Here is a 26,885-nt window from a genome sequence, read left to right as displayed (position 1 = left end):
CTTCCCTATTTAACTCTGCTCAGATCGTTACTTCATGCCAGCTGTCAATGTCTCAGTATTGGTTCAGATCTCTCTTGGACTTCTCTCGTGACCTGTCTACTTCAGCAGAAGCTAAGTTCCTACTAGTTCATTTGTTGTTGCTGTTTCCTGAATATGTTTCTTAGTACGGCTAAATTCTAGTCCAGCTTGCTATCATGATATTTCCTTGCTAGCTGGAAGCTCTGGGGGTGCAGAGTTGCACCTCCACACCGTGAGTCGGTGTAGGAGGTCTTTTTGCACACTCTGCGTGGTTTTTGTAGTTTTTTGTGCTGACCGCATAGTTCTCTTTTCTATCCTCTGACTATTTAGTGAAGACTGGCCTCCTTTGCTAAAACCTGTTTCATTCCTGTGTTTGTGACTTTTCTCTTAACTCACAGTTAATATATGTGGGGGCTGCCTTTTCCTTTGGGGAATTTCTCTGAGGCAAGGTAAGGCTTATATTTCTCTAGGGGTAGTTAGCTCTTAGGCTGTGAAGAGGCGTCTAGGGAGAGTTAGGTACGCTCCACGGCTATTTCTAGTGTGTGTGATAGGAGTAGGGTTTGCGGTCAGCAGAGTTCCCACTTCTCAGAGCTTGTCAATATTTCTAGTTTAACCATCAGGTCATTCCGGGTGCTCCTAACCACCAGGTCCATAACACAGCCCCCTCCAAAATATGCCTTCATTCTTCAAATGCCAATTTAATGGCCAACAGCTCCCGTTTACCCGCATCATAATTCCTCTCAGCAGAGGAATAGTTTCTCAAAAAGAAGGCACAAGGTCTTAAGGTACTCAACGTGGTGGTCCCCTGGGACAACACAGCCCCCACTCCCACCTCCGAGGTGTCCACCTCTACGATCAATGGTTTAGACAAATAAGGCTGAACCAGTACAGGAGCAGTCATGAAACAGTTCTTCAAAGAAGAAAACACCACCAAGGCTGGAGCTGACCAGTTTTTTTTAGATCAGCCCCCTTACGAGTTAAATCCGTGAGGGATATGACCACCTGAGAAAACCCCTTAATGAATTTTCTATAATTGGCGAAATCCAGAAAACACTGAAGACCCTTGAGATCTCTCGGTTGCACCCAACCTACAATAGCCTGTACCTTCCTAGGGTCCATACGAAACCCCTTAGTGGACAAAATGACCCCTAAAAAGGACAGTTCCTGAGCAATAAATAATAAATATCACAGTTCACCTGTTGTTGGTCACAATACACTTTATCCTATATCTATATATGTGAAAAAACATAGATAGAAAATAATTTTTAAAATATAGACCACCAGGGTGCGCTGTGTGACAAACGCTGTGGAAACCACAGTACAAACCAAACTAAAACCAAAGCAATACAGCAAGGATTAAACTCCAGAGAAAATGCCAAAGCATAGGATTAATAAAATATGCCTTTATTTATGGGTGTGGTAATGATTACAATATATAAAATACATCTAAAATTAATTGATTAAAATGAACAAAAAATGTTCTGCTTTGTTTTTAGTTCTGAGCAAAAAATGAATACTTCTCTGGTTTAACAAATAGGGAGTTTTCCCTAAGCCTCAGAAGAACTGCACAGAGGTGGTCCATGTGACTCTATTTTGTCAGAAGAATATATGAGGATGTCATCTAAATAAATTACCATGAAACGCCCAATAAAATCTGAGAAAACATGATTTATAAAATTCTGAAACGCTGCTGGCACGTTAGTCAGGCCAAAAGATATAACCAAATTCTCCAACAAACCTTCAGAGGTGAGAAAAGCAGTTTTCCACTCATCCCCTGTTAGGGCTAGCGGAACGCACCAAATAATTAGATAGATAGAATAAGGGGCGTTCGCAGGCCGGGGTCCACCGTGCAGAGATGGAACCTGCTGCTGAGTAATGATGGACTATATGGTGGTACAAAATGGATTCACAAATGGGTTTACTTCACCCTGTATGAAGAAAGCAAACCCTGTTGCGTCACAGGGCCGCGGTACCGCACAAAAGAGCGCAAGCAAGGAGTCACAGAACTCTATCCCAAGACTCTGGATTAGAGTTCATCCAGACCTCTTGTGCTCGACTGTTGTGGATTCTGCTCGTGGGCTCCCTCTGGTGGTTACTGCTGGTACTGGGTGATTTTGGTGGGTTGCGGTCTCGGGTTTCCATCTGTCCATCTGTGACTGGGTGTTTCCTATTTAACCTGGCCTTGCTGTCATTTCCTCGCCGGCTATCAATGTATTCAGATGTGCTCAGTTTGGTTCCTGCCTACCTGCTCCCAGATATACAAGATAAGCTAAGTTCTGATTTTCAGTTGTTTGGTTTTTTTTTGTCCAGCTTGCTTATTATGACTCTATGCTAGCTGGTAGCTCTAGTGGACTGAGGTTCTCCCCATGTGCCATGAGTTGGCACATGGGTTCTTGTAATCTCAGGATGGTTTTTGATTAGGGTTTTTTGCTGACCGCTCAGACCCCTTTTGTGTCATTCTGCTTTCTAGTATCAGCGGGCCTCATCTTTGCTAAACCTATATTCATCTCTGTGTGCGTGCCTTCCTCTCATTTCACCGTCAATACATGTGGGGGGCATCTATACCTTTTGGGGTTCATTCCTCTGGAGGCAAGTGAGGTCTTTATTTCCTCTGCAGGGCTAGTTAGCTCTTAGGCTGGCGCGTGGCGTCTAGAATCAACGTAGGCACGCTCCCTGGCTATTTCTAGTTGCGTTTGTCAGGAGTAGGGCAGCGGTCAGCCCAGGTTCCATCACCCTAGAGCTCGTCCGTTGTTTTTTATTACTTTGCTTATCCAGTGCTATCCCTAGCCATTGGGATTCATGACAGTATAGCCGGCCTACAAAGTGTTAATTGTTTGGGCTGAAGCAGGAGAAAAAGAAGTGTTGGGGAATTTTTTTTTTTTTTCCCTTCAGAGGTTTTGCTGCCTAGCCCTTAATTGCTGTCTAGCTGCTTCTTACCTCCTCTTAACCCTTGAATGGCTCTGATCTTTGCTGTTTAACATGGATGTCCAGAGTTTGGCTTCCAGCCTGAGTAATCTCGCTGCAAAGGTTCAAAATATACAGGATTTTGTTGTTCACACTCCCATGTCTGAACCTAGAATTCCTATTCCAGAGTTCTTTTCTGGAGATAGATCTACCTTCCTGAATTTCAGGAACAATTGTAAATTGTTTCTGTCTTTAAAATCGCACTCCTCTGGAGACCCTGCTCAACAGGTCAGGATTGTAATATCTTTCCTGCGGGGCGACCCTCAGAATTGGGCATTTGCATTAGCACCAGGGGATCCTGCATTGCTCAGTGTGGATGCGTTCTTTCTGGCACTGGGATTGCTTTATGAGGAACCTAACCTGGAGATTCAGGCTGAAAAGGCTTTATTAGCCCTCTCTCAGGGGCATGATGAAGCGGAAATATATTGTCAAAAATTTCGGAAATGGTCGGTGCTTACTCAGTGGAATGAGTGCGCCCTGGCTGCTAACTTCAGAAATGGTCTTTCTGAGGCCATTAAGGATGTTATGGTGGGGTTCCCTGCGCCTACAGGTCTGAATGAGTCTATGGCTATGCAAATTCAGATTGATCGGCGTTTACGGGAGCGCAAACCGGTGCACCAGTTGGCGGTGTCTTCTGAACAGGCACCTGAGACTATGCAATGTGATAGAATTCAGTCCAGAAGTGAACGGCAAAATTATAGGCGGAAAAATGGATTGTGTTTTTATTGTGGTGATTCAGCTCATGTTATATCAGCATGCTCTAAACGCACAAAAAAGGTTGATAAATCTTTTGCCATTGGTACTCTGCAGCCTAAGTTTATTTTGTCTGTGACTCTGATTTGTTCACTGTCTTCCATTTCCGTCGATGCCTATGTGGATTCGGGCGCTGCCCTGAGTCTTATGGATTGGTCATTTGCCAAACGCTGCGGTTTTAGTCTGGAGCCTCTGGAAGTTCCTATTCCTCTGAAGGGAATTGACACTACGCCATTGGCTGTGAATAAACCGCAGTATTGGACACAAGTGACCATGCGCATGACTCCCGTTCATCAGGAGGTGATTCGCTTCCTTGTACTGTATAATTTACATGATGTATTAGTGCTTGGTCTGCCATGGTTACAAACTCATAATCCTGTCCTGGATTGGAAAACAATGTCTGTGTTAAGCTGGGGATGTCAGGGGGTTCATGATAATGCACCTCTGATTTCAATCGCTTCATCTACTCCTTCTGAGATCCCTGCGTTTTTGTCTGATTTTCGGGATGTCTTTGAGGAGCCTAAGCTCAGTTCACTCCCTCCGCATAGGGACTGTGACTGTGCTATAGAGTTAATTCCTGGCAGTAAGTTCCCTAAGGGTCGTTTATTTAATCTGTCAGTGCCAGAGCATACTGCTATGCGGAACTATATTAAGGAGTCCTTGGAAAAGGGACATATTCGTCCATCTTCGTCCCCTCTGGGAGCAGGTTTTTTTTTTCGTGGCTAAAAAAGATGGTTCCCTGAGGCCTTGTATAGATTATCGCCTTCTGAATAAGATTACAGTCAAATATCAGTATCCATTGCCATTATTTACTGATTTGTTTGCTCGCATTAAGGGAGCTAGGTGGTTCACTAAGATAGATCTTCGCGGTGCGTATAATCTTGTGCGGATAAAACAGGGTGATGAGTGGAAAACCGCATTTAATACACCTGAGGGCCATTTTGAGTATTTGGTAATGCCTTTTGGACTTTCCAATGCTCCGTCAGTCTTTCAGTCCTTTATGCACAATATTTTCCGTGAATATCTGGATAAGTTTATGATTGTGTATTTGGATGATATTTTGGTGTTTTCTGATGACTGGGAGTCTCATGTTCTACAGGTCAGGAAGGTGTTTCAGGTTCTGCGGGCCAATTCTCTGTTTGTGAAGGGCTCAAAGTGTCTCTTTGGAGTCCAGAAGATTTCTTTTTTGGGGTACATTTTTTCTCCTTCTACTATTGAGATGGATCCCGTCAAGGTTCAGGCGATTTGTGACTGGACACAACCTACATCTGTTAAGAGTCTTCAGAAGTTTTTGGGGTTTGCTAATTTTTATCGTCGGTTCATTGCTAATATTTCCAGTATTGTTAAACCTTTGACTGATTTGACTAAAAAGGATGCTGATGTTGCTAATTGGTCTCCTGCGGCTGTGGAGGCCTTTCAGGAGCTTAAGCGCCGGTTTTCTTCTGCTCCTGTGTTATGTCAACCTGATGTTTCACTTCCTTTTCAGGTTGAGGTTGATGCTTCCGAGATTGGAGCGGGGGCGGTTTTGTCACAGAGAAGTTCTAATGGCTCGGTGATGAAGCCATGTGCATTCTTCTCTAGAAAACTCTCGCCCGCCGAGCGCAATTATGATGTGGGTAATCGGGAGCTTTTGGCCATGAAGTGGGCATTTGAGGAGTGGCGTCATTGGCTTGAGGGTGCTAGACATCGTGTGGTGGTCTTGACTGATCACAAGAATCTCATTTACCTTGAGCCTGCCAGGCGTCTGAATCCTAGACAGGCTCGTTGGTCGTTGTTTTTTTCTCGTTTCAATTTCGTGGTTTCATACCTGCCAGGTTCAAAGAATGTGAAGGCAGATGCTCTTTCCAGGAGTTTTGTGCCTGACTCTCCTGGAGACTCTGGGCCTACTGGTATCCTTAGGGATGGGGTAATATTGTCCGCCGTATCCCCAGACTTGCGACGTGCATTGCAGGAGTTTCAGGCGGATAAACCTGATCGTTGTCCACCAGAAAGACTGTTTGTTCCGGATGATTGGACCAGTAGAGTCATCTCCGAGGTCCATTCTTCTGTGCTGGCTGGTCATCCTGGAATATTTGGTACTAGAGACTTGGTGGCCAGGTCTTTTTGGTGGCCTTCCTTGTCAAGGGATGTGCGCACCTTTGTGCAGTCTTGTGAAGTGTGTGCTCGGGCTAAGCCTTGCTGTTCTCGGGCCAGTGGGTTGTTATCCTTGCCCATCCCGAAGAGGCCTTGGACGCACATTTCCATGGATTTTATTTCTGATCTCCCTGTTTCACAGAAAATGTCCGTTATCTGGGTTGTGTGTGACCGTTTTTCTAAGATGGTTCATTTGGTGCCCTTGCCTAAGTTGCCTTCTTCCTCTGAGTTGGTCCCTTTATTTTTTCAGAACGTGGTTCGTTTGCATGGAATTCCGGAGAATATTGTTTCTGACAGAGGATCCCAGTTTGTGTCTAGATTTTGGCGGACGTTTTGTGTTAAGATGGGCATTGATTTGTCTTTCTCGTCTGCATTCCATCCTCAGACGAATGGTCAGACGGAGCGAACTAATCAAACCTTGGAAACTTATTTGAGGTGTTTTGTTTCTGCTGATCAAGATGACTGGGTTGCCTTTTTGCCACTGGCCGAATTTTCCCTTAATAATCGGGCTAGTTCTGCTACTTTGGTCTCTCCTTTCTTTTGTAATTCGGGGTTTCATCCTCGTTTTTCCTCTGGTCAGGTGGAGCCTTCGGATTGTCCTGGAGTGGACGTGGTGGTGGACAGGCTACATCAGATTTGGAATCAGGTGGTGGACAATTTGAAGTTAACTCAGGAGAAGACTCAGCAGTTTGCTAATCGCCGTCGCCGCGTGGGTCCCCGACTTCTTGTTGGGGACTTGGTGTGGTTATCTTCTCATTTTGTCCCTATGAAGGTCTCTTCTCCTAAGTTCAAGCCTCGGTTCATCGGTCCTTATAGGATATCGGACATTCTTAACCCTGTATCTTTTCGTTTGGATCTCCCAGCATCGTTTGCTATTCATAATGTGTTCCATCGGTCGTTATTGCGGAGGTATGAGGTGCCCGTTGTTCCTTCGGTTGAGCCTCCTGCTCCGGTGCTGGTGGAGGGAGAATTGGAGTATGTTGTTGAGAAGATCTTGGATTCTCGTGTTTCCAGACGTAAACTCCAGTATTTGGTTAAGTGGAAGGGTTATGGTCAGGAGGACAATTCCTGGGTGGTCGCCTCCGATGTTCATGCGACTGATTTGGTCCGCGCCTTCCATAGTGCTCATCCTGATCGCCCTGGGGGTTCTCGTGAGGGTTCGGTGACCCCTCCTCAAGGGGGGGGGTACTGTTGTGGATTCTGCTCGTGGGCTCCCTCTGGTGGTTACTGCTGGTACTGGGTGATTTTGGCGGGTTGCGGTCTCGGGTTTCCATCTGTCCATCTGTGACTGGGTGTTTCCTATTTAACCTGGCCTTGCTGTCATTTCCTCGCCGGCTATCAATGTATTCAGATGTGCTCAGTTTGGTTCCTGCCTACCTGCTCCCAGATATACAAGATAAGCTAAGTTCTGATTTTCAGTTGTTTGGGGTTTTTTTGTCCAGCTTGCTTATTATGACTCTATGCTAGCTGGTAGCTCTAGTGGACTGAGGTTCTCCCCATGTGCCATGAGTTGGCACATGGGTTCTTGTAATCTCAGGATGGTTTTTGATTAGGGTTTTTTGCTGACCGCTCAGACCCCTTTTGTGTCATTCTGCTTTCTAGTATCAGCGGGCCTCATCTTTGCTAAACCTATATTCATCTCTATGTGCGTGCCTTCCTCTCATTTCACCGTCAATACATGTGGGGGGCATCTATACCTTTTGGGGTTCATTCCTCTGGAGGCAAGTGAGGTCTTTATTTCCTCTGCAGGGCTAGTTAGCTCTTAGGCTGGCGCGTGGCGTCTAGAATCAACGTAGGCACGCTCCCTGGCTATTTCTAGTTGCGTTTGTCAGGAGTAGGGCAGCGGTCAGCCCAGGTTCCATCACCCTAGAGCTCGTCCGTTGTTTTTTATTACTTTGCTTATCCAGTGCTATCCCTAGCCATTGGGATTCATGACACTCGACACCTCAACTGGGGTGTCAGAATGAATGAAATAATAATTATTATTTAGATGCACGAGATTTGGTGCGGTGCCGCTCTGGCGGACGCCACTAACCACCCAGGCTTGGGTAAGGAAAGCGCTGTGAAAGTGCAAGGCGCCGCACTGGCGGTCACAGCAATTTGACGCTGTTTTGTGTGTCACATGCTGATAGCTAAGTCGGACGCTATATAGCAATCATCCACCTTACGCGAGCAGTCATACACAAGGGAGGGGATAATTAATGAACGACTTTCACACGTCAACACACACACATTTACAAGTGCACACTAGCGCATGGCCGAGTGGCCATGCGAACCTTTTATAGCGGCAGTGCTACAAGACCTTCCAGATGGTCCAATAGAAGCTGCAACAGGACCTGAGCATGTGACCCTCGACCTCCAATGGGACGTCGTCCCATGGGCATGGTCAGTATGGGAAAAGCAGGATCTAGTCCCAGAAAGATCTGCTCGCTGCTGATCAGTGCTGGTTACAAAGGTAGCGCCTGGAAGGACAGTAGTAACCAGTATCAGCCTGAGCTAAATGGTGGGACCGACGTCTCCGGTGGGAGACTGCAGCGGAGATAGTTTGAGATTCCCCCTGTGCAGAGGTGGGAACTCGACACCTAACACCCGCTCCCTCATACGAATGAGATTGAATGCCCCCCCTGAGGTCCAACTTAGAGAACCACCTGGCCCCCGACAATTAATTGTACAAATCGGGTATCAGTGGGAGGGGATAGTATTTCTTATGGTGATTTTATTAAGTTCTCAAAAAAAATTGAGGCATGGGCGTAAACCACCATCCTTATTCTTCATGAAAAAGAAGACAGATGGCCGAATGTGCCCTTTGCGGAGGCTATCGGAGATATATTCCTTCATAGCGGCCCGCTCAGGGGTGGAGAGATTGTACAGACGTGCTTTGGGCAATTTGGCACTGGGAACAAGATCAACAGCACAATTGATTGGGTGGTGTGGTGGCAGAACCTCAGGCTCCTTTTCAGAGAACACATCCTCAAAGTCCTTCAGGTACTCTGGAATACCCTCCAGACTGATGGATGACACAGATACAGTAACAAGACATCTCTTAGAACAATTGGGTCCCCATTTAACAATGTCCTGAGATTCCCAGTTTATCACAGGATTATGTAACTGCAACCAGGGGAACCCCAACACCAGTCCCGCAGGCAGATTGTCCATAATGAAACATGAAATACATTCCTGGTGCAAGGAACTCACTTTAAGGAGAAACTCCTCTGAAACAGATTTGATTACATTCTTAGCCAGTGGTGTTTTGTCAATGGCAACAACATGAATAGGAGTCTCCATCCTAACTGTCCTAACTTACACCTGGACACCGAGTCAGAGTTAATAAAGTTCATGGATGACCCGCAATCCACAAAGGCAGAAGTGGAACACAAAGCCACTCCCACAACAAAGTCTACTTCCAACAAAATTTTCGAAAGTGCAAAAAAAGGGTACCTGAGAGTTGGGGTGACTACCACGACAATCACCCAGGCTCAGCCGCTTGTTGGTTGATGGACAGGAGGAGCAGTCTTTTTGTTCCAATGTCCAGGATCTCCGCAGTAGAAACACAACTTTGCTTCAAGCCGTCGTCTCCTCTCCTTCTCCTTGAGATTGCTGGTTCCCACCTCCATAGGTTCAGACGGGAGTAAAACAACAGGACCCGCAGAGAACAACAGAACCTCTCGCTATGCAATACCTCTCTCCCACAGCCTCTGATCCATGCGGATAGCCTGAGTCATAGCTTCCTCCAATGAGATGTGAGGTGGATGGAGAGCCAGAGCGTCCTTCAGGTAATCCGCCAGTCCACACGTGAACAGACATCTCAGCGCAGAAACATCCTAGGACACCTCAGTGGACCATCGACGGAACTCGGAGCTGTACCACTCGGCTGAATGCTTCCCATGAAGCAGACCCATAATAGTGTCCTCTGCTAACCTGACATGGTCCGGTTCATCATAGATGAGTCCTAGGGCCTCAAAGAACCTATCTACAGACATCCATTCAGGAGCAGTGAGAGGCAGCGAGAAAGCCCAAGATTGGGGACCCAACCTGAGTAAGGAGATAATAATTCCTACCCGCTGAGTCTCATTCCCAATCGAGGTCTAAGGGAAAACAATAATTTACAACTCTCCCTGAACATACAAAATTTATCTTTTTGCCAGAAAAGGTGTCAGGAAGCTTTACCAAGGGTTCAGCACAGTGCCAAATAACATCTACTGACTCACCATGTTAACTAACAGCATAGGGGGTGGTGCCCTGCATGATCTTACCAGTCTCCATCAGTTTTTTTTGTGAGTATGAGACGTGACAAGGGCCCGATGTTCCATCGAAAAATCCTGCACCATCTGTGTCAAACTGGACACTTGATCCACCAGATTACAAAGCGGATCCATGACCAGAAAAAAAAAATGCAAAAATCCCCTTTAAATGTGGGGTCAGCTATAATGTAATGTGCTGCTGCAGTGCAGTATAGTGTAACCTCCACCAGGGGGTACTCGTGAGGGAAGAGAGGTTGTACACACAGTGTAGCAACACTGAACAGCAGCACAGGTGCCACAGGTAACGAGAAGTCAGACAAGCCAAGGTCATACACAGAGATGTTAGCACAGTACACAGGGGCAGTCAGAAGAATTGTCAGGGACTAGCAGGAAATCAGAACCTACCGGGAATGTGGTAACCAAAATGTGAGACGTAAGATGAAGTCGGGTACAAGCCAGAGTCAAAGCCAGTCGGGGAGCGTGGTATCAGAGACAGAAAACAAGGGGCGAAGTCCAGATATCAGATCGAGTCATACATGGGTACAGGCAGTTAGAGGCACGAGGATGACTAATACAAGTATACAGGTCAGGGGCTCAAGCCAGGGAGCATGAACTATAGCTGACACTGGCCCACAGGCTGCAGAGGACTGAAATAGCCCAGCCAGCTTTAAAGAGAGGCAGAGGGGATTAACTCCCACATGACCAGTCCAGAGAAAAGAGAGAGATAAACTAAGGCACTCAACTTAAATGTGGTTTTTGTGGTTTTTATTGTAGTCATCAAAATAAATGTTTCGGCCTCAATGTCTGGCCTTCTTCAGTAACTACATGCAAGAAAAAGTGTATTTACAAAAAATTATAAACAAACAACCTGTTGGATAACCAACATGTAAACAGTGTGCAGCAAAATAAAGTATATACAAAAACAGAGAAATATCTCGATATGGCCAAGTAGTACATTGGAAATACATAGAAAGCAGGGAAAAAACTTATTATGCTCAGAAAGTACTAGTGTACAAATACCCAGAAGAACAATATGTTAGGTTTGAGTCTACATGGACCAAATTGATAGGTAACAACCAAATAAGGTAAGCCGTTCAACTGAAAACCTACCAATTCCATAGGAAAATATGAAGGCGTCCTTTGGACGTGATGTGAGAAAGACGGCACTGATGCTGCAAGAGGTGAAAAAAATGTAGGAAAGGTGAGTGTCCTTATATAACATATTGTACGATGGTGCACAGGTGGCCGCAAGAAAGGTAGTAAAGTTACCAGTAAACACTGCTCAAGGTAAAGCTGCAGTGATGCAGCTGGGTTATGCGGTCCACGGCCAGAGTGTTTCCATTCCAGCAGACATTTCTTAAGGGGCAGATGATGATCCTTAAGGTTCCGGAGACATTGTGGTGTATCACTCATACAAATAAGTGCACACAGAGTGACGGTGTATAGACGGGCATGTGGACAGTGTCATGAACATACTCTCAGTATAACCGGCTCTGCAAATAAGAATACATAGATTAGTATCTTGCACATAAATAATGATACATTATATTAGTACAATATTTCTATATGAACCAGACTAAACATGTATGGTTAAGATAGATAGGGAACCTCTGGGAGATTATAGAGAAACTGATTATACAAACGACATGAGGTCATAGTTCCTATTTAGCCCCCGAGGGTGTAAGGTATCAAGTGTGTGCATCCAGTACGCCTCTCTTTCTTTCAACAGTCTAACACGGTCTCCACCTTGCCTGGGAGTAGAGACCTGTTCTATTATCTGAAACCTCAACTGTGAGACTTTGTGATTATGATCAGCAAAGTGTTTAAGGATGGGCAGTAGAGTGGTTTCGCCTACATAACCGAGGCCGCAGGGGCATTTGATTAGATAGACTACATTAGAGGTATCGCATTTGTAGTAGCCCTTGATCTTGAATTCTTTGACTGAATGGTGGTGAAAGATGGAACTGCCCTTTTTTACATTGCCACACTGGTTACAGTGTAGGCAAGAAAATCTACCACATCTAGCAATTTATCCTTTATGTTTGGCACCCTTTTGAAACAGGGAAGAAATGGGAAATTGAACTCGGGGATATTTGGATGTGCTTCTCCAAGGACATGCCAGTGACGGCGTATAGTCCTATGAAGAATGTACGCAAATGGGTGATAGCTGTGTACAAATGGAATATGGTTATCTGTTTTAATGTCAGCCCGTTGATCGGTGGTTCTACAGGAGTCAAGAATATGATCAGGGTAACCCCTCTCGCGGAACTTAGTATGTAACTCGCTTCGACGTTGGTCACGTAATGTGTCATCGGAAACAATGCGATCTATATGCTGTGTTTGAGATTTCGGAATAGATTTTTTGACGGAGTTGGGGTGGAAGCTTTGATAATGTAGTAGACCGTTACGATCAGTATTTTTGATATACAGATCTGTGGAGAGACGTCCTTCATCACCTTTGATAATCATGGTGTCAAGGAAATTGATCCTATGTGGATCGGAGGACATGGTAAATGACAGGCCGGGCCACGTGGTATTAAGGAACTCAAAAAAGGTCTGTAGAGATTCTGGGGGATCATATACAAAAGATATCATCTATAAAATGTTTCCATACTAGGATGTTACTGAAATACAGGGGATTCGTAAATATCTTATTACCCTCAAAATCTGCCATATAGCAATTTGCGAAAGGGGGGGCTACGTTCGAGCCCTTTGTGGTCCCCTTCCTTTGAAGATAGTACTTGTCCTGGAACAGAAAAAAGTTTTTCGAGAGAACTAGTTGTAAAAGCTCAATACACATATGTATCTGTTCAGGAACCATTCCTGAGGATGATAATAGTTTATGTACTGAGTTGATGCCTTCCGTGTGAGGTATGGAGGTATAAAGGTTTTTTATGTCATATGTGACAAGGAGAGCATCCCTGGGAATTGTATGTAATTCTCTAATAGTGCTAAGGAAATCACCCGTATCTAAAATGAAGGAGGGAGTCTTACGAATCAGAGGTGTTAAGACTTTCTCTAAAAATATGGAGAGTGGGGATAAAATAGATTCTGTGGATGCCACGATTGGTCTCCCTGGGGGTTGACTAAGATTCTTATGGATCTTCGGGAGGATGTAGAAGACCAGGGTAATGGGATGATTTTTGGTTATATAATCCCGTATTTTAACGTCAAGTACTCCTTGCTCCAAATATTTGGATAGAACCCCAGAAATAAGTTCCCTGATCTGTGGTGTTGGATCCCTGGGTAATTCCACATAGGTGGAGGTGTCCTGAAGCTGTCTCAGGATCTTTTGAACATAATATGTTCTGTCCATCACCACAATAGCTCCCCCTTTGTCTGCCAGTTTGATAATAAGACCAGAATCCTCCTGTAAGGATTTTAAAGCTTGGCGGTCCGTAACAGACAAGTTGGGAGGATAGTGTAGTAATCCACGGTCAATATTACTATGAAGGTCAGAAAAGGATATATTAACAAAGCCAATAAATGCATTCCTTTATGCCCCACTCTGTTGAGCAATTCCCCTGACCTGGCCCTGGGAACCATATTAATGTGTAAAATAAAGAATTAAAATAAAAAATATTGCTATACTCACCTCTCCGACGCAGCCTGGACCTCACCGAGGGAACCGGCAGCGTTCTTTGCTTAAAATGCGCGCGTTTACTTCCTTCCGTGACGTCACGGTTTGTGATTGGTCGCGTGCCGCCCATGTGGCCGCGACGCGACTAATCACAGCAAGCCGTGACGTAATTTTCAGGTCCTCAATGCCTAATTCAAGGCATTCAGGATTTTAAAATTACGTTCCGGCTTGTGATTGGTCGCGTCGCGGTCACATGGGCGACGCGACCAATCACAAGCCGTGACGTCACGGAAGGCAGGAAACGCGCGCATTTTAAAATTACGTCACAGCTTGTGATTGGTTGCGTGCCGCCCATGTGACCGCGACGCGACCAATCACAGCAAGCCGTGACGTAATTTCAGGTCCTGAATGCAGAATTAGGCATACAGGACCTGAAATTACGTCACGGCTTGCTGTGATTGGTCGCGTCGCGGTCACATGGGCGGCACGCAACCAATCACAAGCCGTGACGTAATTTTAAAATGCGCGCGTTTCCTGCCTCCCGTGACGTCACGGCTTGTGATTGGTTGCGTGCCGCCCATGTGACCGCGACGCGACCAATCACAGCAAGCCGTGACGTAATTTCAGGTCCTGAATGCAGAATTAGGCATACAGGACCTGAAATTACGTCACGGCTTGCTGTGATTGGTCGCATCGCGGTCACATGGGCGGCACGCAACCAATCACAAGCCGGAACGTAATTTTAAAATCCTGAATGCCTAGAATTAGGCATTGAGGACCTGAAAATTACGTCACGGCTTGCTGTGATTGGTCACGTCGCGGCCACATGGGCGGCACGCGACCAATCACAAGCCGTGACATCACGGAAGGAAGTAAACGCGCGCATTTTAAGCAAAGAATGCTGCCGGTTCCCTCGGTGAGGTCCAGGCTGCGTCGGAGAGGTGATTATAGCAATATTTTTTATTTTAATTCTTTATTTTACACATTAATATGGTTCCCAGGGCCTGAAGGAGAGTTTCCTCTCCTTCAGACCCTGGGAACCATCAGGGATACCGTCCGATACTTGAGTCCCATTGACTTGTATTGGAATCGGGTATCGGTATCGGATTAGATCCGATACTTTGCCGGTATCGGCCGATACTTTCCGATACCGATACTTTCAAGTATCGGACGGTATCGCTCAACACTACTCACAATAGAACATCTGCATAAAGCTATAGCAATGAGTTCTGAGCATATCAAAAATATTGAAGCACAACTGACGGCCACAAGCACACCAGAAGAACTTACTGCTCTTAAAGCTCAGATCCAGACTGTTATAGAACAACATAAGAAAGATACGGAACAGAAAAAAAGAAATAAATTTGCTCAGAACGCAGAGGACTATCAATTAGACCAGGTGTATAGATGGTGTGAAAAACCCTCACTCAGACGACCTCCATCCCGCACTACCTTCAGGTCATCCACAGAACTGTCTACCTCCGGTTCTGAAACAGAAAGGATCAAATCCACCATCCTCCGCCCGTTGTTTCTAACAGTGAAGGAAACAACAAAGAAAGAAAAAAGGACAAGAAGAGGGCATGGATCCAGGAAGGAGGAACGATCCACCACGTATGACTTGCTCACAGGTACTTGGCCACTTGTGGTAAATATATCGTCAAGAACCTTGGGCATATCTGAACATAATGTGTTACAGAAATGTCTTTCCTTTTGTCTTGCACAGAATCTGAATACCTTCGATTTAGAAATGGACTTATGCTGTTTTTTCCATCGTTTGCGATTGAAAGCGTATTTTGCTGACTCCCCACCCCATGAGTCCCTCTGGTCAGATACTGAGGATGGTCAGGGACTCCTGACAGCAATGAGTCTAGGCTTGAGGTCTAAAGGTACCTTCACACTAAACAACTTTCCAACGAGAACGACAACGATCCGTGACGTTGCAGCGTCCTGGATAGCGATCTCTTTGAGTTTGACACGCAGCAGCGATCTGGATCCCACTGTTATATCGCTGGTCGGAGCTAGAAGTCTGGAACTTTATTTGGTCGCTAGATCAGCGTGTATCGTCATGTTTGACAGCAAAAGCAACGATGTCAGCAATGTTTTTACATGGAGCGTGAATGACAAGTGAGTCGCCGTTACGTCACTGGTTCGCTCCTGCATTGTTCTGGAGCTGCTGTGTTTGATGTCTCTACAGCGACCTAACAGCGACGCTCCAGCGATCTAGTTTAGGTCGGATTGTTGTCTATATCGCTGGAGCGTCGCTTAGTGTAACAGTACCTTAAGAGTTTCTTTAGACCTCCTCACGGCTCCCATGCCCTAGAAGCATTTATTGTCTTTGTTAATAAATCCTTTTCTGACCTTTGTAGTAATATTGACCGTGGATTACTACACAATCCTCCCAACTTGTCTGTTACGGACCGCCAAGCTTTAAAATCCTTATAGGAGGATTCTAGTCTTATTATCAAACTGGCAGACAAGGGGGAGCTATTGTGGTGATGGACAGAATATATTATGTTCAGGAGATCCTGAGACAGCTTCAGGACACCTCCACCTATGTAGAATTATCCAGGTATCCAACACCACAGATCAGGGAACTTATTTCTGGGGTTCTATCCAAATATTTGGAGCAAGGAGTACTTGACGTTAAAATACGGGATTATATAACCAAAAATCACCCCATTACCCCGGTCTTCTACATCCTCCCGAAGATCCATAAGAATCTTAGACGACCCCCAGGGAGACCAATCGTAGCATCCACAGAATCTATTTTATCCCCACTCTCCATTTAACACCTCTGATTCGTAAGACTCCCTACTTCATTTTGGATGATTGGGTGATTTCCTTAGTACTATTAGAGAATTACATGCAATTCCCAGGGATCCTCTCCTTGTCACATTTGATGTAAAAGACCGTTATACCTCCATACCTCACACGGAATGCATCAACTCAGTACATAAGCTATTATCATCCTCAGGGATGGTTCCTGAACAGATACATATGTGTATTGAGCTTTTACAACTAGTTCTCTCTAAAAACTTTTTTCTATTCCAGGACAAGTACTATCTGCAAAGGAAGGGGACCGCAATGGGCTCGAACGTAGCCCCCCCCCTTTCACAAATTGCTATATGGCAGATTTTGAGGGTACTAAGATATATACGAATCCCCTGTATTTGAGTAACATCCTAGTATGGAAACGTTTTATAGATGATATATTTTGTATATGGAGAGGACCCCTAGGCTCTCTACAGACCTTTTTTGAGTTCCTTAATACCACGTGGCCTGGCCTGTCTTTTACCATGTCCTGCGATCCACATAGGATCATTTTCCTTGACAGCATGATTATCAAAGGTGATGAAGGACGTCTCTCCACAGATCTGTATATCAAAAGTACTGATCGTAATGGTCTACTGCATTATCAAAGCTTCCACCCCAAGTCCGTCAAAAAATCTATTCCAAAATCTCAAACACAGCGTATAGATCACATTGTTTCCGATGACACATTACGTGATCAACGTCGAAGCGAGTTACATACTAAGTTCCGCGAGAGGGGTTACCCTGATCATATTCTTGACTCCTGTAGAACCACCGATCAATGGGCTGACATTAAAACAGATAGCCGTATTCCATTTGTACATGGCAATCACCCATTTGTGTACATTCTCCATAGGACTATACGCCATCACTGGCATCTCCTTGGAGAGGCACATCCAAATATCCCCGAATTCAATTTCCCATTTCTTTCCTGTTTCAAAAGGGTGCCAAACATAAAGGATAAATTGGTAAGAGCTGACCTCGGAAGGGACTCATTTTCGTCACGTCACTTGACTTGACTTTACATCAACATAGATGTGGTACATCTCCTTTCCTACACTGTAACCAGTGTGGCAAAGTACAGAAGGGCAGTTCCATCTTTCACCCCCCATTCAGGCAAAGACTTCAAGATCAGGGGCTACTACACATGCGATACCTCTAATGTAGTCTATCTAATCAAATGCCCCTGCGGCCTCGGTTATGTAGGTGAAACCACTCAACCTATTAAGGACCAGATTTCAAAGCACAAGTCTACTGTTAGGTGCAAAAATGTCCTACTGCCCATCCTTAAACACTTTGCTGATCATAATCACAAAGTCTCACAGTTGAGGTTTCAGATAATAGAACATGTCTCTACTCCCAGGCGAGGTGGAGACCGTGTTAGACTGTTGAAACAAAGAGAGGCATACTGGATACACACACTTGATACCTTGCACCCTCGGGGGCTAAATAGGGACTATGACCTCATGTCGTTTGTATAATCAGTTTCTCTATAATCTCCCAAAGGTGCCCTACCTATCTTAATCATACATGTTTAGACTGGCTCATATAGAGATATTGTACTAATATAATGTATTATTTATGTGCAAGATAATAATCTATGTATTCTTATTTGCAGAGCCAGTTATACTGAGAGTACGCTCATGACACTGTCCACATGCCCGTCTATACACCGTCACTCTGTGTGCACTTGTTTGTATGAGTGATAAACCACAATGTCTCCAGAACCTTAAAGGGAACCTGTCACCCCCAAAATCGATGGTGAGGTAAGCTCACCGGCATCAGGGGCTTATCTACAGCATTCTGTAATGCTGTAGATAAGCCGCCGATGTTACCAGAAAGAGGAGAAAAAGAGGTTATAATATACTCACCTGGGCGGTCCCGCTGCTGGTCCGCGGTCAAATGGGCGTCTCAGGTCTGCTCCGGCGCCTCCAATCTTCAATCCATGACATCCTCTTCTGGTCTCCGCGCCGCGGCTTCAGCGCAGGCATACTTTGTCTGCCCTGTTGAGGGCAGAGCAAAGTACTGCAGTGCGCAGTTGCTGGGCCTCTCTGACCTTACCGGCGCCTGCGCACTGCAGTACTTTGCTCTGCCCTCAACAGGGCAGACAAAGTACGCCTGCGCCAGAGCAGCGGCGCGAAGACCAGAAGAGGACGTCATGGAATGAAGACGCTGTACCGGACCTGAGACGCCCATCGGAGTGGGACCGCCCCTGGGTGAGTATAATCTAACGTCTTTTTCTCCTCTCACCATCGATTTTGGGGGTGACAGGTTCGCTTTAAGGATCATCATCCGCCCCTTTAGAAATGTCTGCTGGAATGCAAACACTCTGACCGTGGACCGCACAACCCAGCCGCATCACTTCCACTATGTTCTCTCTGCACAGTAGCGCCGATCACATGACCGGCCTGTAAGTCCTGCCCATCCTGCACTTAAGCACGTCACGTCCTGCTAGCTCCTGCAGACTAGTGGTGGATACCGCGTCGCATAAGCGCAAGCCGGCACCAGTCTCTTGGTAAGTAGTACCACTAACGCTCACTGAGATTCAACCACTACTGCTCACCTTTACCTCCGGAACCTGCAAATAAGGACCCATTATTTTTCTTTGCTGATACTTTAGTGTGGACATTCTTATCCAGACATCATTACCTTGAGCAGTGTTTACTGGTAACTTTACTACCTTTCTTGCGGCCACCTGTGCACCATCGTACAATATGATATATAAGTAATATATAAGGACACTCACCTTTCCTGCATTTTTTTCACCTCTTGCAGCATCAGTGCCGTCTTTCTCACATCACGTCCAAAGGACGCCTTCATATTTTCCCTATTGAATTGGTAGGTTTTCAGTTGAACGGCTTACCTTATTTGGTTGTTACCTATTAATTTGGTCCATGTAGACTCAAACCTAACATATTGTTCTTCTGGGTATTTGTACACTAGTAGTTTCTGAGCATAATACATTTTTTCCCAGCTTTCTATGTATTTCCAATGTACTACTTGGCCATGTCTAGATATTTCTCTGTTCTTGTATATACACACTGTTTACATGTTGGTTATCCAACAGGTTGTTTGTGTATAATTTTTTGTAAGTACACTTTTTCTTGCATGTAGTTACTGAAGAAGGCCAGACATTGAGGCTGAAACGTTTATTTTGAGGACTACAACAAAAACCACAAAAACCTCATTTAAGTTGAGTGCCTAAGTTTATCTCTCTCTTTGGACCCTACTAAGGCACCGTATCCGGATAGTGCATGCGGTCTTCTCATATACTGCCAGTCCAGAGAAAAGGCAGCTGAAAACAAACTCATGAGTGAATCATGACATCTGGTATATTTTTAATGTGCACTTGAAAATGGTGCAATACAGCAGTGCTATTAGAGCTTCAGCAAATGTATTTGAAAGGAAACAAAGTTCTGCTCTACTTTTCTGTGTTAGTTACATGTCTCACACTGATAACACCTCCTTTTATTAAAAATAAGCCCAGAAGGCAGATTCTCATGCAGATCAGTGTCCTGCCCGTAACCTGGAGCAGGACATTTACATATATGAAAACCGTGGATTTGTCTGGAATAAGACATTGGATCACAGATATCAAGGTATCATTGTATTCAGCTTCCTATGAACCACATGTTCATATAGAGAGTTTAGGCAGAATGATCCTACTGTCCGATTCCCTTTAAGCCACCGATACCCATTAATTAGGTGTTAGGTGATCATTTGGTCAACAACTATCTTAACTGTGTACCCCATACACGTAAATGTTAGACAAACAAATTTCATTTTCTGTTTTGGATTTAACTATTTTAAAATATTTTTTGTACTTTTACCGGTAATAGACTCTCTTGTGAAACAAGGCAGTATTAAAATGCCTCTTAATATATTTTGCAGGCAACGGAGAACCATTTTACCAATGGTCAAAGGCTGTTCAGATCCGTACAAATCTTGATCTTGTACTTGATTGGCTTCAAGGTATAGGTCTTGGTGATATCGCCTCAGAATTCTTTAGAAAGTTGTCTACAACGGTGAACTTGTTGTGCATTCCTAAAACCAGTCTTTTAAAGGTAGAGTATTCACATGTATCATGTTTGCAAAGTATACTTCATTAGAGAAAAAATAATACATTTTGCACCTTTTTCACTCTTGTTTCATGGGACAGGGGAGTGATGCTACATCTTGTCTAACTAATGAAAAACTGTAACGTACCTTATGCCAAACATTACTTCTCTCACTGGCTGGAGTAAAATTTGCAGCAAGGCACATGGAGGTTCATGCCATTTTTCATAGGCATCTTATTCTATAAAAGGCGTACGCCCCTTAATGAATCAGGCACCTATGACTTCAGCACCCCCTGTATCTCAGGTTGGAGTAGTGAAGGGGGTGAGGTGCACACCGCTATTCAGACACTCATGATTCTATTAAATGTGCCTTCTAACTCCAGCTGCCTCTGCCTCTCCAGCTGCCTCTAACTCCAGGTGCCTCTGACTCCAGCATACCCTTTCATTAAGGGCTGTCCCACACGTCCAGATAATTCCGGTACCGGAAACAATCGGTACCGGAATTATCCGTGTCCGTGTGCCCCTGCGTTTCTGGTGAACATCAGTGTGGCACACGTGTGCCGCCCGTGTGCCCACTGGGTACCACACGCACCATGCTGGGTACCACACGTACTACCAGCATCTGGTGCTGAATCCGCGATTCATATGTTCCCTGCAGCAGCGTTTGCTGCAGAGAAAATATGAATAATAGTGTTTAAAATAAAGATCTATGTGTCTACCGCCCTCCCACCCCCTGTGCGCCCCCCCCGCTGTTCTGAAAATACTCACCCGCTTCCTCGTTGGCTGTCGCTCCTTCCTGGTCTGGCCCCATCTTCTCCTGTATGCGGTCACGTGGGGCCGCTCATTTACAGTCATGAATAGGCGGCTCCACCCCTATGGGAGGTGGAGCCACATATTCATGACTCTAATCATCGGCCCCACGTGACCGCATACAGTAGAAGGGGCGGCCAGCACAGAACACTGCGAGGGAGGCGGGTGAGTATTTTCAGAACAGCGGGGGGGCGCACAGGGGGTGGGAGGGCGGCGGACACATAGATCTTTATTTTAAACACTATTATTCATATTTTCTCTGCAGCAAACGCTGCTGCAGGGAACATATGAATCGCGGATTCAGCACCAGTGGGGGGGACATCGCTTACTGTAGCGCTGTCTCCTGCACGCCACACGGACTGCAAACGGAGAAGGTCCGTGTGTGGTCAATGTTTTACACGGACCCATTGACTTTAATGGGTCCGTGTAATCCGTGCGCTCCCACGAACACTGACATGTCTCCGTGTTTGGCACACAGAGAGACGGTCCGCAAAAAATCAATTACATCTGCACAGATGCATTGATTTTTATGGGTCTACGTGTGTCAGTGTCTCCGGTACGTGAGGAAACTGTCACCTCACGTACCGGAGCCACTGACGTGTGAAACCGGCCTAAGAATGACATGAACAGACTTGATTAATGTGGACCTAAGGCTATGTGCACACGTTGCGGATTGGGGTGCAGAATTTTCTGCACAAAATCCGCATCTCCTGGCAGAAAAGGCAGGTGCGGATTTGACGCGTTTTTTATGCGGATTTTGTGCATTTTTGCTGCAAATTTCATGCGGATTTTGTGCGGATTTTCTGCGTTTTTTTATCCCTGCGGATTTCTATAATGGAAGGGGTCAGAAACACTGCAGTTCCACACAGAAGAAGTAGCATGCTACTTCTTTTGAACTGCAGCGGTTTTCATGCGGATTTTTCCGCACAGCTTTTTTTTTCTATTGATTTACATTGTACTGTAAATCACTTTGCGGAACTGCAGTGTTTCTGCGTGGAAAAATCTGCACTAAATCCGCATCGTGTGAACACAGCCTTAATGTTTTTATCTTTCCATTTATATAGCGGTGAGGTTTTTTTTTGATTGGCATGCTAATAGTTTTATTGATTATTTTTGCATTTTAGGAAGGTGTAGTTATAAAAAAAAAATCTTACATTTCTTAGGTTTTAATTTTTTTTCTCTTCACAACTTCCACAGGTCAGAATTTTATGAATGCGGTGAGGTCAAATATGTTTATTTGGTTTTTAATTTCCATGTTTTTTTTATTTTTTTTTTTTTTTTACGTGTTTTTATTGAAATTTTTCATAATAAGGGGAAGGGAGGATGGGGGAGGGGAGGGAAGGGAGGGTCAGGATATGGAACAAGGAAAAGTATTTAAAATTTAGAGAACTCACAGTGCACAATTCACATTTCAAACATTGTCTGTAACAGTATGTAGTGTAACATTAAATGTTTCGAACCCTGAAACACTAAACAAAAAATAAAAAAGACACAATGAAAAAACAATAACTTTGTGAAAAGAGATAAATATGGCACTGTTGAATCGTAGAACCCGCACAGACACCTAACAAATCAAGCAATGCAGAACCTGTCACTCCAAACTCTCCATTTCCTGATGTGCTTGGAAACGTTATTATTATTCAGAGCAAATCTCCACTCTAGGGTGCGGTGTAGGTGTACCCGATCTATAATATCATTCAACGTGGGAGGGTTGGTTTTTTTTCCAATGGAATGCTATTGCATTCTTAACCACTAAAAAAATGTGAATGATAACTAATCTCACCGAAACATCAAATTGATCTAATTCAAGGGATAATAACGCGCTCTGTGGAGTAATAGTAAAATTATCAACAAATAAAGCAATATGTTCCGCTACCTGTAGCCATAATTTCTTAATTTTTGGACAAACCCAAAATAAATTATATATACTACCTGGGTTTTTTGGTTATTTGGTTTTTAATTTCCTTATTTTTAATAAGTGAAAAGAAGGGTGTTTTTTTTTAAATGCTGCTGTTGCTATCTATTTTTTTACCTAATTTTTTTTTAGTCCCCTTAGAGGACTTGAACCTGCAATCCTATTATTATTATTATTATTATTATTACTGTTAATATTATTTATATAGCACCATTAATTCCATGGTGCTGTACATGAGACGGGGTTACATCAAAATACAAATATCACTTACAGTAAACAAACTAACAATGACAGACTGATACAGAGGGGAGAGGACCCTGTCTTTGCCGGCTTACATTCTACAGGATTATGGGGAAGGCGACAGGAGGTCGGGGGTTACAGTAGCTCTGATGGTGTTGAGGTGGCCGTGTGGTCATTACAGGTTGTAAGCCTGTTTGAAGAGATGAGTTTTCAGGTTCTGTTTGAAGGATCCAAATGTTGTGGATAACCAGACGTGTTGGGGCACAGAATTCCAGAGGACAGGGAATATTCGGGAGAAGTCTTGGAGGTGATTGGGTGAAAAGCGAATAAGCGTGGAGGAGAGAAGGAGGTCTTGGGAGGACCGGAGATTACGTGAGGAAAGATATTGAGAGAGTAGTACGGAAAAAATATACGGAGGAGAAATGTTATGGATAGCTTTGTAGGTCAGTGTTAGTAGTTTATATATATATATGTATATATATATATATATATATATATATATATATATATATATATATATATATATTATAGCTGTAGATATACACTGTAAGCTTTTAGACATACAGTATATTTAAGGATAGTTATTCTTACTGCTGTTAATTTATTATTAAAAAACAGGCCTTTATTTTCCATTGTCAATAAGTGTTTGGCATGTAGTTATTTGCTTGTAGACTAACATGGGAGACGGTTTTTGAGGGAAAAAGTCATCAACTAATTATTTATTAGTCTAGCCTTGCATTAAGAATGTCACAAAAAGTGTTATATAATAACAAATTTTCTATCACAGCTTTCCTGGAGCTGTCTTCGAAGTGACTACCCTGCGCTTAGCAGTGCTCAGCTCAACCACTTGTTAAGGAACTATCATCTGGGAGTAGGACGATCACATCCAGGTTCTTGGGATTCCCCTGAGGAGGATAAGAATGAGATCACAAACAGTGAGTTCACTGAGCTTCGCCTGAATTTGCTCTTTGGCCTGAATCTTTGATTTATATTTACTGCTATATATCTTCAGGTTATTAGAAAGATTGCATACAAAAGTACTTCTAGCCAAGATGCTGGAAACATGTCATTTGGAAGCAAATCTTCAATAATTTTTTGTTCATACTTACAATTGGTGGCAGGTTTTTTTTGACCAGTAGGATATTTTAGCAAAAGAGAAATAGAATTTGCATACAATTATTGGGGTAGATATAGAGGATAGAGAAGTGGGTCATGCAGGAAAGTAGTTTGTTTCATTTAGCAAGGGGAAGTGAAAAGGAAGGCCACTCCTGTTTCTGTATTTCCCAAAAAGTTACCAAATTGGGTAGTAATGCAAATGATTAGGGAGGGAGGATAATGTAGCTGTAAAAGGACAGTTGGTAGTTATAGGTGATTCTATCAGGAAGATCTGGACAATTCTAACAATGCATAGCTTGTTAAAAATGCAACTGCTCACAAAACCTTGGTTAAGTGACTAGAGATGAGCAAAACTTTTAAGGTTCAACTATGCTCGTAGTCATTCGAACATAATCGAACACCATTGAATTTATTGGGAGGCAAAACCGAATGCATAGACAACACCTTCAGGGGGGTCCAAAAGCTGCCAAACCAGCTCAAATTTGGGGCAGACTGCAGGAAATGTGACATCAATTGTGCTATAAATAAATAATTAAAACAAAAATTGATGTAGGTTCCCCTGTATTTTTGATAACCAGCCAAGCAAAACTGACAGCTGCAGGATGCAACACTCAGCTGTCAGTGTTAGCAAGGCTTGTTATCAAGAATAGATGGGTCCTCATGCTGTTTTTTTTTTAGTTATTTAAATAAATAATTAAAAAAAAGGCATGGGGTTCCTCTTATTTTTGACAACTAGCCAATTTAAAGCTGACATCTGAGGGCTGGTATTCTCAGGCTGGTAATGGGCCATGGATATTGGCCTCCAGCCTAAAAATAGCAGCCCACAGCTGCTCAGATATTGCACATCTTTTAGATGCACCAATTTTGGCTCTTTGCCCAGTTCTTCCCACTTGCCCTGGTGCGGTGGCAAGTGGGCTGACAGTTGGGGGTTTGATGTCATTTTTGTATTGTTAAGTGACATCAAGCCCAGAGGTTAGAAATGGAGAAGCATCTATTAGACACCACCAGTACTAACCCTATAGTGATATTGTATAAAAAAACACACAGCCCCAGAATAAAATCCTATAACTGAAAGAATGACACAGATTCCTTTATTGAATCTAAATTAAACCATACTCATGTCATCTCCCAGTCCACTGAAGTCAATGTCTCCTGTAACAGAATTAAAAAAATAAACAACAATATTCCTCACCTATCCACCAAGAAGATAATAATCCATTTGTCCCACAACATGTCTAGCTGTGCTACATCTAAATGGCAGGCTGCATTATTGCATGATGCGACTATACATCCTGCCACTCAGCAGAGATGCTGAGCTGTGCTTGCTCAGCTCAGTGTCTTGCGATGAATTGCTGTTATCTCACTGACGTCACCATGAGTGTGGGAAAATTCTGAGAATAACAATTTGCCAAAAGGCAACTAATCCCTAAATAAAGATTTAAAATATTACTTTTATTAACAATACCAATAAGGGAAATATAAGAGTTAAAATTGCACTAGTCAGCTCAGTATAAAGAGGACACTAATATATTATCCACTGGATTCATGTCCTATATCATATTCATTGTCCTACCACAATATTCAATTATAGGCATATGGAACAGGTACGGCCGCTACCTATTTACTAATTCTATTGCCTTACTAAAGCTTCATAGTGCTTATTAAAATATTGCCCTAAGCCTATGTTTTGCCAGCTTGACTGGCCTCATCAGGGGATTGAGGCTATGATGACCTAAAAATGAAAATGCTAGACCTTTTAAGACCTCTTGTCTGATGTCATAAGGTCAACCAATCACATGATATATATTATAAGGACCAGTAGCGTTTTCTGTAATAATAATGTTATATAGCAGATACAATGGACTTTCCACATTAATATAATAAATTTTACCTTAAATAACCTGTCCACAACAATACTAAAAATGCAATTAAGTAATAAGAATTATTATCCATTATATCTGAACCACCAAATGCATTAAACTATTCTCATTTCCGTTGCGGTACTTACCGCAAATCACAGAATCATAACGGGGACAACTATGTTAGTCATACAGTCCTTCTCGCTTCCGGATAATCAAATCCTCCCGGGTATGTAGTCATGACGTCGGGCGCCTGCGCAAAGCAAACATTATTGTTAGAATATACTGCACGTGTGAAAATCAGATTACATCTACACAGATCTGCAAAAAATCTTCATAATAGGAAACTGCACATGCCCACTCACAGGATTACATCAGCGTTCTCCT

At 43.8% G+C, this 26,885-nt stretch overlaps 1 protein-coding gene across 3 annotated transcripts in view; it reads left to right on the top strand.

Moving 5' to 3' along the window:
- RASIP1 (Ras interacting protein 1) overlaps positions 1–26,885 on the top strand; it is a 1,394,348-nt gene that overhangs the window by 888,429 nt on the left and 479,034 nt on the right. For all 3 annotated transcript variants that reach the window (XM_077250692.1, XM_077250691.1, XM_077250690.1), the window contains exons 10-11: positions 20,392–20,564; positions 24,311–24,458. In XM_077250692.1, coding sequence (XP_077106807.1) covers positions 20,392–20,564; positions 24,311–24,458 — 321 coding nt within the window. The remainder of the gene's footprint in view (positions 1–20,391; positions 20,565–24,310; positions 24,459–26,885) is intronic.

This window comes from Ranitomeya variabilis, chromosome 4 (genome assembly GCF_051348905.1).
Source record: "Ranitomeya variabilis isolate aRanVar5 chromosome 4, aRanVar5.hap1, whole genome shotgun sequence".
In the NCBI taxonomy this organism is placed as follows: domain Eukaryota; kingdom Metazoa; phylum Chordata; class Amphibia; order Anura; family Dendrobatidae; genus Ranitomeya; species Ranitomeya variabilis.
This window is presented reverse-complemented; position numbering and strand designations above follow the sequence as displayed.